This window comes from Megalops cyprinoides, chromosome 9 (assembly GCF_013368585.1).
Source record: "Megalops cyprinoides isolate fMegCyp1 chromosome 9, fMegCyp1.pri, whole genome shotgun sequence".
NCBI lineage: Eukaryota > Metazoa > Chordata > Actinopteri > Elopiformes > Megalopidae > Megalops > Megalops cyprinoides.
In genome coordinates, this window is record NC_050591.1 from 26,258,618 (window position 1) to 26,270,398 (window position 11,781).

Genomic DNA, 11,781 nt, shown 5'->3' on the forward strand with positions numbered 1-11,781 from the left:
GTGGAGCTTTTGGGGCTGCTCTGGAGGGGGGCACACTGAAGGTGGGGCTCTCACCCTGTATCCTCAGACCGTGGGGGCTCTCCTGTTGTGACTTCATGGTAAATGTATTTTGCGTGTCGTGTTGGGCATTGTCGAGGGGGACCTTGCTGTGGCCTGGAGATGTGGTGGCCGTTTCAGTCCTCCGCTTTCTCAGCTTTTGCTTCACCCTGCGTGCTCGCTCGGCGCTGCTGAGCGTTCGGCTGGGTGTCCTCTGCACCACAGACATACTGAAGGTCTGCGCTGGAGTTCCTGACGGCTTCTCTCCCTGGATTTGCGTTGTCGTTTTAGGGGAAATGACGACCTTAATGGAATTGTTGAGGGGCGATGCTGGGTCTGCTGTTTGTTTTGGGGCCTGGGTGGGCGCTTGTTCGAATGGAGATTTGCTGAAAGACTCTTTTGCCAGACTAAAGCTAAAAGTAGTCGGGGCAGCTGTAGCTGGTATAGGGAAAGTTGTTGGCTGATTTGCTGGCTTGGTTGCCTTCGCTGTCGTAAAAGCTTTGAGGTCTGTACTGTCAGTGGTAGTCATGATGGAAGTCTCCTCTACACTGGTTTTCTGATGCACCACAGTTTTGAATTGTGGAATTGGCTGGAAAGGGTTCACTTCTTGGTTCTTGACAAACTGAAACCTGTGGTGAGACCGACAGGCACAGGGGTCAGACATTCACCAGACACAGACACACTCAGATGAACATGCAAGGAAACAGAGATGCATTTCACTCACAAAGATACAATTTAACTTGTGTATCTCAGTATCTTACCAGCAGTGATAATTTCAAGGTCTTTTATTTATGTATTTTACAGTATCAGAGAACAATTTTGAAATAAAAAAGCATATCTACTGTAGATCTAGAAAATCTACACACCCTTTCAAAAGTTTTTTTTTTTGTTTTGTTTTTGGTGTCTCAAAGGCTGAAATCAAGAAAAGTGAAGTCAACCTTTTTAGCACCTTTTGTGTTGATAACTGCACTGAGTCTATTTGCTCAGACTCTACCAACTTCTCGCATCTAGATTTTGCAATTTTCTATTGTTCTTAGCAGTAGTTCAAGTTCGAGGTGACCTCTTATGAACAACTCTCTTCAGTTCATTCCAAATATTTTCGATTGGGTTTAGGTCAGTACTCTGACTGAGCCATTCCAGGCCTGTCCCTGCTGAAGAGAAACAGAGCCATAGCATGATGCTGCCACCACCATGCTTGACAGTAGGGACTGTGTTCTTAGGCTGATGAGTTGTATTGGTTTTGAGCCAAACAGATCATTTGGAATTGAGGCCAAACAGTTCTACCTTAGTCTCGTCAGACAACAAGACTTTTTTCCACACTGAAACAGGAGATGTGGAGTGTATTCTTGCATAATTTAGATGACAGTGGATGTTCTCCTTTGTTATAAGTGGCTTCTGTCTTGCCACCCTAATCCCACAGCTCATAATTGTAGAGAACACATGAAATTTTTGCTATGTGAACATGGTGGCCAGTCCTTGCCATGAAGTTCTGCAGCTTTTAATGTTGCTGTTGATCTCTTGGTGGCCTCTCTGATGAGTTTCTTTGTTGCACAGTCATCCATATTGGAAGGATGGCCTGATCTAGGCAAGGTCCTGCTGGTGCCATATTTAATTCATTTCTTGATTATGCATTTTTACTGTGTTCTATGATATATTTAACTGCTTTGATGTTTTTTTATACCCTCTGCTGATAGTAGTTGTAGTTGTTGCCTTACACTGGTATGCACTAAGAAACAAAGAAATCTGCTAAGAAAACCTACAGAAGCAGCTGATTTGATCCCGAACTAATCAGAATCACTTCTGGTCACAGTTGAGGTCAGTTAGCTTTGGACATGATTTGGATGGTGAATGGTAAGACCTGAGAACAATTACAACTCCCATTATAAAGCGTATGTAAACTTTTTCTTTTTACTTTGATGTGTGGGTTACCATATCTAATTGAAAGTGGAAAAAATATATAATTCAATGGGTTTTCATTTCAGGCCTCAAAGCAACGAGAACAAGAAATTTTGAAAGGGTGTGTAAACTTTCTAGATCCACTGTATATGATTTTACATGTAATACATACAGGAACCAAACAACCTGAATCATACTTGCAACCAAAAATAGCGTAAAAGTTCGTCATTGAAACTTTTACACCTTTTTCCGGGGTCAGGGAATAATTTTCAATCTGGAAAATGGAGTGGTCTCCATGTTCAGCACTTTATGACAATTTCAATTAAAAATGCACTATCACAACTACAACTTCATTTATATGAATAAGAATATATATTTTTTCTAATGTACTGAATGTCCATGTATTAAATACAGGTTGCATTACGCAGTTGTTGAAGTTGCAGCAGTATTTTGAGATGGACATTAAGATGGACAAATTCTTCTACTTTTTTAAGCATTTATGTCATATCATTAACTTTTATATACAAACAAGCAATGTGTTGTATTTTTCTCATGTGGAATGTTTTATATCATAAAGTGCAATAGTAATAAGAGCCGTTCTAATTAGTATTTTCCAACAAACAATGACGCGTTCAGTATTCAAGACATAACTGCATTTAGAAAGAATTGTGCTTAGAATTTTGCGTTTTACATATGAACGTATTATGACCGTGTGATGACCGGGTGATCGGACAGAAGGAGAGAGACGCTGACCTGGCCTCTGTGGAAGCCTGAGTCTTCTCGCTCAGTACGAAGCTGGGCGGCACTTTGAAAGTGGGGGTGCTGCTCTTACTGCTGTCACTGTCGCCACTCTGGGGTGAGGGTTTTTCCGCCTGCAGTGGTGTGGCGTTCGGAGCGCTGACAGCGTGCTGCTCCTGGGCACACCCCTGCAGCTGGGCTGGGGGGGCTGGCGGAGCGGGGGATGGTGAGACAGCTTTGGGTGGGTCATTGAGCACTGCTTTCTCAGAGCTCTTTACTTCCTTTGGTGTCGGTAATTTGGGTAGTTCCGCTGTTGATCCACCATCCTGTGTGCTACTGGATCCTGTAATTCCAGTGGAAGACGTAGAGGGTCGAAGGGTATCAAAACAAGGGACCTCCTGTTGTTTTGGTGATTCTCCATGGGTGGAGGGAGGGTGCTGGGATGGGATTGGATCCTTGGTTATGGGAGGGTCACATGGTAGAGGCTCACTGGGCTCTTTCACTGGCTCTGGGGGTGTAGGAATGTCAGCTATAGATGGAGTTTTTGATGGCGGTTGGGTGCTTCCCTTGTCTGAATTGGTGGAGGAAGAACTTGACTGCAGAGAGGAGAAAAAAGCTTGACCCATACTTTGTGAAAAAGGTTATATCCTTGCAGAACGTTGGGGACCCAAATTTAAAGAGAGTAGCGTAGGAAAGCACTGGCAGCCTCCGCCTTGCTCTGTGGCAGTTCCTCTGCTCTGTGCCGTCTATACTTCTTCTTACTTTCTTGTTCTCTCTGTCTCCCCCTTGTGGACAATTGTTGTCTAGCCGCTGTTTCTGCTGTAATTAACGACGGCCCACCGTCCTTCACTCAGCTGTCCTGAAAAGAAGGATAACAAATTCTTCTAACTTCTAACGCGCTAAAGAAACCTTGCGATATAAATGCAAGGTTAATTACTAATTACTTAACACACATCATTTAAATCATTTTCAAAATGTGTTGAGTCAGTGGTTTAGTATGAAGCTGTAACATTATTGTTTTGAAACAAAAAACTCATTCTTTTTAATCTGATTTATTTTAATGAAATTTCACCAGCATCTGTGGCCGTTCGCTGTCAGAGGTGTAAACCTTCGTTGAACCAGACAATTACTCATTTCTCTACTCTCCATCAGCATTGAGTGGAACATCTCCAGATCCTCCTCACTGATTAGATTTGAGAATCCGTGGCCCTTTTAGTACATTAGTTTCTTGCCTATTGATTGTGTCTAGACATGCAGGAATATCATCTGGAATTCTGGTTTAACAAATAGAATATATCTTTGCTAAGGGAGGGCTTCTGAAAAGATTACCTTTAATGCATCTGTAATTACTGCATCAATATCTTCTTTACATTTGCCTGTAACTCATATGCAAGTTCTGTAACAATAATACCATAACAAATGAAAATATGGGGGAAACAAAAAAGCTTTACAAGTTACATTTCCACATGCGGAGTTAAGTTTTTAACTTCACTTTCCCACATACAGTGCCAGATGAAGATGCTACGTCAGCTGTTTTTATTTTCATTCGGCTTTCAACAGTTAAAACCGTTAGCTTGCTACGTCGACGGATAGGCTCTCCAGTATTAACGTATAACGAAAAGTTTTGTTGCCTGGATTTTCTGATGAAATTGCCGACTTAGAGTTATTGAGAGTTGAATCTGCCACCAACGATTCGAACGCTCTTTGTACGCCATCTCAGCTAGCTAGCTCGTCAGCTAATGTGTATGGTATTATTGCCCACGATTTTGAAATTCTGTCCGTAAATGGTTCAGTTCTTGATGTTACCTCTGCCTTGCAGTGAATTGCAGACACAGCAACATCTGCGGTGCTCATACACTTGTCACACATCGTCTCCTGCAATCCTGGGACTTGAATTGTGGCACTGTGTTCCTATTGTCCTTATTTTGTTTTGATGCAAAAGGTCTATAGCTAAGTTACAAAGAAATCGTTACTGATCAGAGGCGTTCGAATAAAAACACTGACGTCTGGATGTTCTTTGCGCGCGCTCATTGTTTGGTGATAAATTATCTCTATTACACAGATTTTTATATTGACATAATAAAATATGTGATTATACTTTCCTTGTGATAGCAAGGTAAGTATAATCGCACTGCATTGACAACACATTGACATCGAATTACTTATTTCAGTATTTGCATAAGATATGTTAACAAAAGTATAACTTTTCTATCGTGCAATCAACTCACAAAGTTTGAATTTTTATTTGATTTCTATTAGGTATTTATCTTATCTGTATATCTTAACATGGAATTCTATTCTAGTCATGCTATCTAATACAGCTAACTAGTGACCTATATGATGAAGTTTTAAAATGCAATACCTTGGTTAACTTATTTTCTGATTACACTTCATTGTAATTATAAATATACATTGTTTTAAGTTTCAACACACAACGCCATATAACACAAATAAAACATTCACAAATGTAAATAAAAACTTTTTTATATAGTTTTTTTTTTTTTTGAGTGTACTAAACCAAAAACCATGGGGGTGCTTCTGCGCCGTTGTGTCGCAGCCAGCTAGAGGCGACTGAAGGAGCTGTCCATAGTGCTGAACACTGTCCATTCACATACTGCGGTCTGGGACTTTCACGCTTCATTCTTCCTGTAGGTACAGAGCCCGGCCTTGTTTATCACGCAAAATTAATTCACTGCTGCTGACACCATTCAAAAAATGATTATATCTGTATGGTCAAAGTTATTCTGGCAGAATAGCTCTTAGAAATGTCCTCTTTCTTAAACATTCCTACAAAGTCTTGAATACATCTTCTGTTATTGCGGTCAGAGTTCAGCTTTGCTTAGCAATGCCGCCTCATAGGAAACCCCTGGTGTTCATAGCAGCAAGTCAGTCCATTTGTCTTTTGGATCCCCAAATCATTCTGTCTACACATTGTACTGTGAACAGTGCGACTGTATTGTAAATTTGCTGTCTGACTGTCTGTAGCTAGGATAGTCATATTTCCTGCTGTGGCAGCGTATGTATATCTCATCAGCATTATAGTTGTTTCAATAGGTTAACATGAATGTCTTGAGGAAACAGATGGAGAATTAGTGGAGTGTGGACTTCTGTCAGTCTCGCGGTGTTGGTCTGATCGTGTGTGAGTGTACGAGCGGGTTTAACGGTAGTCAGAAGGGAACGCGGCAGGTACAGGGTGTGAAGAAAAGGAATAGGGAGGGAGTGATTGAGAGAGAGGGTGAGGGAGGGTGAGGGAGGGAGGATGCTGCCGCTGCTGCCAGCGGAAAATGGCTGCTACAACCTCGAGCCCGTCCTAATACACCGAGAGGACATAAAGGTGGAGAGAGAAAGGATAAGAAAATGAGACCGTGGGAGCACAGAGAACGATAGAGAGAGAGAACACGACTGGGTGAAAGAGTGAGTGTGTGTGTGTGTGTGTGTGTGTGAGTGTGTGTGTGTGTGTGAGAGAGAGAGAGTGCGCGCGCGCGCGCGCGCGCGCGTGTGTGTTGGGAGAGAGGGGGGATAAAAAAGACAGGAGACCGGGGGGCAGCAGGCTCGAAGCGGCGGGCGACACCAAGCCATGGAGGGCGAGTAAGTCTTTGCGTTTTTCATTCTTTCCCAGAAAATAAAATAAAAATAAATGAGATATGCGTAGTTAAAAATGAATCCCCTTTCTGCCATTGCCGTTAGTGAGACTGACACACATTAGACTCACAAACATACACACGTACAATGCATGTTGGAACAAACACCATTACGTAGTCCTGTATCAATATTGTACACCACATACAACATACATCCACTTAAGTATGCGAAAATATTTAGATCTAATCCACATAAATGAAAACTATAATGTAATCAGTGGTATGCATAAAAGCACGTCAATGCCGTATCAAAGACAAGTAGGATGCTAGTTTAGGTTAGTCTGGATGGAATACGCAGCAGAAAATAACAGAAAAATTGTCACGAAGTGTTGTGGATGGTCAGTGTATTCTGTAGGTAAAACAGTTAATATGTGAAGAATATTGAAGCAATGGGCAAAATATGGCGAGTTTTCGACCAACATCGCGTTAAACACAACATCTAGCGACGAATGGTAGAGAGCGAGAGATAGGTGATAAGGTTGTGATTTTTATCAACGCGTCTCCGGTTTCATTATGATTTTTAAAGCCAAACTTTATGAATGAAATGTGATATTTCTCGCTCTCAACCCCCTCCTCTCCTTCCCTCTCATGTCGCCCCCTCCCCCCAACTCTCTTCCTCTTTCCATTCTCGCCCCCACTCCTCTCTTCCTTTTCCACACGCCTGCTTTTTTAAGGACTGTTCTTAAGAATCCGTTGGATTTTTATTGTATTTCATTCATAAAATAACGGATGTAGGGTGTGAGTTTGTGTGTGCGTGTATGTGCGTGCGTGCGTGCGTGTGTGTCTGTGTGTATGTATGTGTGTGTACAGAACGGGCGATAGGGGGAGAGAAAGAAGATGTTTTAGAATCATGATATAAATACTCATAATCCTATTTAATGTAACAGCTAGGATTTCTATATGTGGCGCACCTGTGATGTCGGCGTACATTTGCACGTTTTTAAATGTGTTTATTTTATGTACGAGTCTGAGGTCCTTGGTATTATAGAACGGGCCTCGTACACCAAATGGGCGCGTTCATTGATATATCTTTCTGAGAAATACTCTCATTCTTTCTTCTACCTCTCATTCGGTTATTCGCTCTCCACCTGCACCGATCTCTGCCAATTTCCCATGTACCTCGCATTTTCTTGCCACATCCCTATATCAGTTTCCTTTCACACTGCCGTTGAATAATCTTTTCAGCTATTAGACTAGAATTATGTCCACAATGATGTATTTAATACGTTTGAGAGATATTGGTAATGTGATATAAGAAGATGGTAGCACACATTATTATTTGTATGTTTGTAATTCTGAAGCTAAACGAGATTTGTCTTGGTCATGTGACCCCCATTAAAACGCGCTGCTTACTGCCATTGATATAATCGTCTTCCTTGCTTTGTACTTAATAATAATAATAATAATAATAATGAAGGAGAGTAGCCATCATGCTCATATTACATGGATGTTTTAATGCCGTCGAATATCTGAATTGGCGTTTACAGTCATATTGTACAGTATGACATGTTTTGTGCATGTATTATTTTACAGTAAGAAAAACATTATCACGGGATTTACGCTTTCACGTGCTGTTCAGATTTGGGTTGGGTCTTGACTGTGCAAGAGCCTTTCTACAACTATTGCTTTATTATTCTGATTCAAAATATAGCGTTAGTTTTGTAAGGCCATGCATTTTTTTTCACCTTTTATGTTCATTCAGATCACTTGCTCACGGCGTAATTTTGTGAGTGTAAGATAGTAATTATATGGGGAAATAATGCCCCTCATCTATATTAGTAATGTTGGAATGCAACAACGTTACATCGCATTACAACGTCTTTTGCATTTTGTAATGTATACAGACACTGTGTTTTTTAATGTGGTTGATTGTTTACTTGCAGGTGTTCTCTCTGAGAGCAGTGTGTGTGTGTGTGTGTATTTACTCTTGTTCCCTCAGTTCAGTTAGCGCCTGCACTCACTCCTCTCGCTTCTCTAACAGTGTGCGTGTTCGCGCAGTGGTGATGACACGTGACGACTCTAGTGGCGGGTGGGTGCCCCTGGGAGGTGGCGGCCTCAGTCATGTGATCATCTGTAAGGGGCGGAGTCCGGAGGACAAGGGGCGGAGAGACTACGTCATCCGCGGAGAGAGGCTGCGCGATCGAGCAGTGAGTGTGTGCGTGTGTAATGCCCGTCTCTGATTGTCATCCCGTTCCACCTCCGCTTGAGGAAGGCAATTATACTTCCATGTCTTCACGTGTTGTTTGAACCCGTTACTGGTGACGCTGCTCTCCGTGGCTGCTTGGTGATTGTGCCCTCCGTCTGCAGCCAGTGCTGGAGTGTGCAGTGCAGAGGGGGCTGGTCTACAACAAGGTGAACCCCATTTTCCATCATTGGCGTGTGGAGGACAGGAAGTTTGGCTTGACATTCCAGAGTCCGGCGGATGCCATCTCGTTTGAGCGAGGGCTCCACAGCGTCATCGACAGGCTGGACAGAGGTATTGCAAAGAAAGGAGGGTGGCTGACACCCTGACATTAGAAAGTTTAAAGTGAAATGGCAGAGTGGTAACAAAAATAATCAATCAATTGTAATAAACAACTGTCCAAGGGTGTGACGTTTTCTTGTGTCATTTAGCTGTTATGTTAACCTCTGACTGACAATATGGATTACAAGGTAATCACACCACACAGTTTGGATTATAGACTATTTTCAAGAGGGGGCATTAGGTTTTTGCTTGATGTGTCATTGAGTAACTTGGTGTGGTATTTTTCTCGACTCTGCATTCGTCTCCTTCTTTTCTGAATCTGTCTGAACATGACCCCATCATGACAATTGCAATTTAAATCCACTGCTCTTTTTGTCCACCCCTTTCTCTCCCTGTCTCTCAGAGTCAGATTCCCCTTCCCCCTCCACTCCAGAAGAGGGAGACACCGAAGACGATGGCCAGGCTGTGAGTGTCTCAGTGTCATGCTTAATTAGCACAGCAAAAGAAACCCAAATACAACAGTTTAAACGTGGTGCCTATAAGTACCTATATATGTGTGTGTGTGTGTTAGTCCATTACTTTAATCTGCTTCCCATTTTCCAACCGTATTGTTGCTGACATTTCCCAGCAGCGGGTTACTCTGCCTGTGTGTTAACTCTCAGTCTCTGTCAGTCTCACACAGATAGTGAGTCGTCCTCCAACAGCAGGAAGGAAATGCTGCCGAAACCCATCACCATAGTGACCAGTGAGTCCTCTTCCACCTGTTTTGTGAGATCTGCTGCAGAGGATTTTGGGTATGGAGCTGGACACACAGTGCCCACACAGACCCCTGCTCAGGTAAGGCCGCATGTCTGTCATTATTAAATTAAATACATGTGCAAAAGCTGTTGAGTTGTTACGAAACAATCTGTTGAGTGCATGTTTGCAGGTCAGTGTAGCTGCAAAAATATTTCAGCATGTGGTGATGTCAGCCATCTGTATACACTTGTTGCACTGTAGTTCATTTATATATTCTTTCTTAAATTCAGACTATTAGGCACAGCAAGATAAATAGATCTAGAAACAGTAAATAGTTGTTTTTTTCATTTAAAGCTTGAGACAATGAAAATAAGTCAATCAGTGAAACATCTGTGTGTGTTATAGGTTAATACCCTTTCTGAGGCAGTGAAATCAAGTAGTCTCTTCTACCACTTCAATGAAAGACATCAGATGGGCCTCAGATAGGCATCACAGTCTTACCTTGCATTAGTCTTCCAATGTCATTTTACACTGTATGGAAAACTGTTGAAAAAGGGAACCTCTAGAATGCAGGTGGTCCTCGTGCATGTCTGGATGCTTTCATTCTCAGCTGTGTATAGAGCTTGTGCAGTGGTTGCATATCCACTGACTGAGAGAAACTCTCCCTTTCTCTCAGATCCACACTCGGCCCGTGCAGCATCAGCCCTCACAAGTAACTGCTATCGTGAACCCCCCGGCGCCCCCGCCCCCTCCACCTGCTCCCCCCACCCCTACTGTCCCGGCCCCTACTCCTTCTCCTCTCTCCCCCCTCTCCCCGACTCTCTCTCTGCTGGAGGAGGGTGACCTGCGGAGCCTGGACCCCTGCAAGGACCTGTGGGGCTCACGGGGATACGAGGATTACCGGCGTGCGGGGGCGGCGCGGACTGCCATCGGGGGGCTGGGGGGCGGAGTGATCGTGGGAGGGGGCGGCTCGCAAGACAAGTCCGAGCTGTGCGTGGTGCGCTTTGAGAAGGAGCTGGCGGGCGTCGGGGTCACGGGGTGCGAGGTGATGGTGACTCTGGACAGCAAAGGCTCGCAGCGCCACTCCTCTTCCTCGCCCACCTGCATGTCCAACCCCAACGCCGTGTCGGGCGCGCCGGGGGTTGGGGGCTCGCCCCAGGACGCCGGCAAGGGCTCCCCCTCCCCATGCTGCATCCACACCTCCCTCGCCACGCCCCGGTCACGGACTCGGAAAAGAGGCGGAGGGGGCGGCGGAAGTGACTGCGGGCTGGGCCTGGGGGGCTCCTCCGCCGCGGGCGGGGCCATCTCCCCCGACGACGACAGCCCCTGCCCCCAGGCCTCGTCGTCCTGCTCGTCCCGCTGCGTGTACTGCCGCTCCGTCTTCAGCGCCTCGGAGAACGGGCGGGGCCGGTGCCGGGACGCCCCGGACCCCGCCCTGCACTGCCTGCGCCAGTGGACGTGCGTGTGGTGCGCGGAGAGCCTCCTCTACCACTGCATGTCGGACTCGGAGGGCGAGTTCTGGGAGCCCTGCTCGTGCGAGGACTCGCTGGGGGGCCGGCCGCACCCGCTGTGCTGCGCCCGCTGGATGGCGCTCCTCGCCCTCTCCCTCTTCGTGCCCTGCATGTGCTGCTACCTGCCCCTGCGTGCCTGCCTGCGCTGCGGGGAACGGTGCGGCTGCTGTGGGGGCAAGCACAAGGCGGTGCGGTGAGGCCTGGGGGGGGGGGGGGGGGGGGGGGGGATGGGGGGGCACTGGACCGAGGGCCGCGGGGGAAAGAGAGCACAGACACGATCTGTTCACCCTAGAAACATCCCTCCCTGCAGCAGACCCCCCCTGTCTCTGCACTCACTACCACCATTATAACCCCGTGCCCTTGCCCAGCGTTCAGCTGATTGTAACTCTCTTTTTAACCCAAACTCTCGCTCAGTACTCCTCGGTAAAATGCATTTCCACGCTGCAGGCGGAGCAGGTGCTGCTGGGCTTCTCTTTGGAGCATTTCTGTGTTGGACGGTGCAATGGATTAGGGATCAGGGGTCAAAGTGGCAAGGTCCAAACCCAAGGTGAAGTGGAGCGAAAAGGGGAGTGAGGATGTGTAAAACTGTTTAAAAGATTTTTTTTATTTAGAGGAAAAAAACACAAAACAAAGGATGTTTATATATATGATCATTGTTATCATTGTTTTTTTTTTTTTAATAATTTTGAAGGCCCTCCCACCTTCCCCATCTACCCTCCCCCCCAATCAACATGGGGAAATAATTTATATTGAATTA

At 45.1% G+C, this 11,781-nt stretch overlaps 1 protein-coding gene across 2 annotated transcripts; it reads left to right on the forward strand.

Moving 5' to 3' along the window:
* The first annotated feature begins 6,155 nt into the window (after nucleotides 1–6,155).
* spred3 (sprouty related EVH1 domain containing 3) lies at nucleotides 6,156–11,221 on the forward strand. 2 transcript variants are annotated; one of them, XM_036537383.1, is made up of 6 exons: nucleotides 6,156–6,258; nucleotides 8,293–8,458; nucleotides 8,619–8,787; nucleotides 9,179–9,240; nucleotides 9,448–9,612; nucleotides 10,190–11,221. In XM_036537383.1, exons 1-6 carry the CDS (start codon nucleotides 6,248–6,250, stop codon nucleotides 11,219–11,221), a joined length of 1,605 nt encoding a protein of 534 aa, XP_036393276.1. In that variant the 5' UTR covers nucleotides 6,156–6,247. The 2 variants fall into 2 exon arrangements, with proteins under 2 accessions (XP_036393276.1, XP_036393277.1); XM_036537384.1 differs by having other exon boundaries at nucleotides 8,310–8,458.
* Nucleotides 11,222–11,781: the final 560 nt, after the last annotated feature.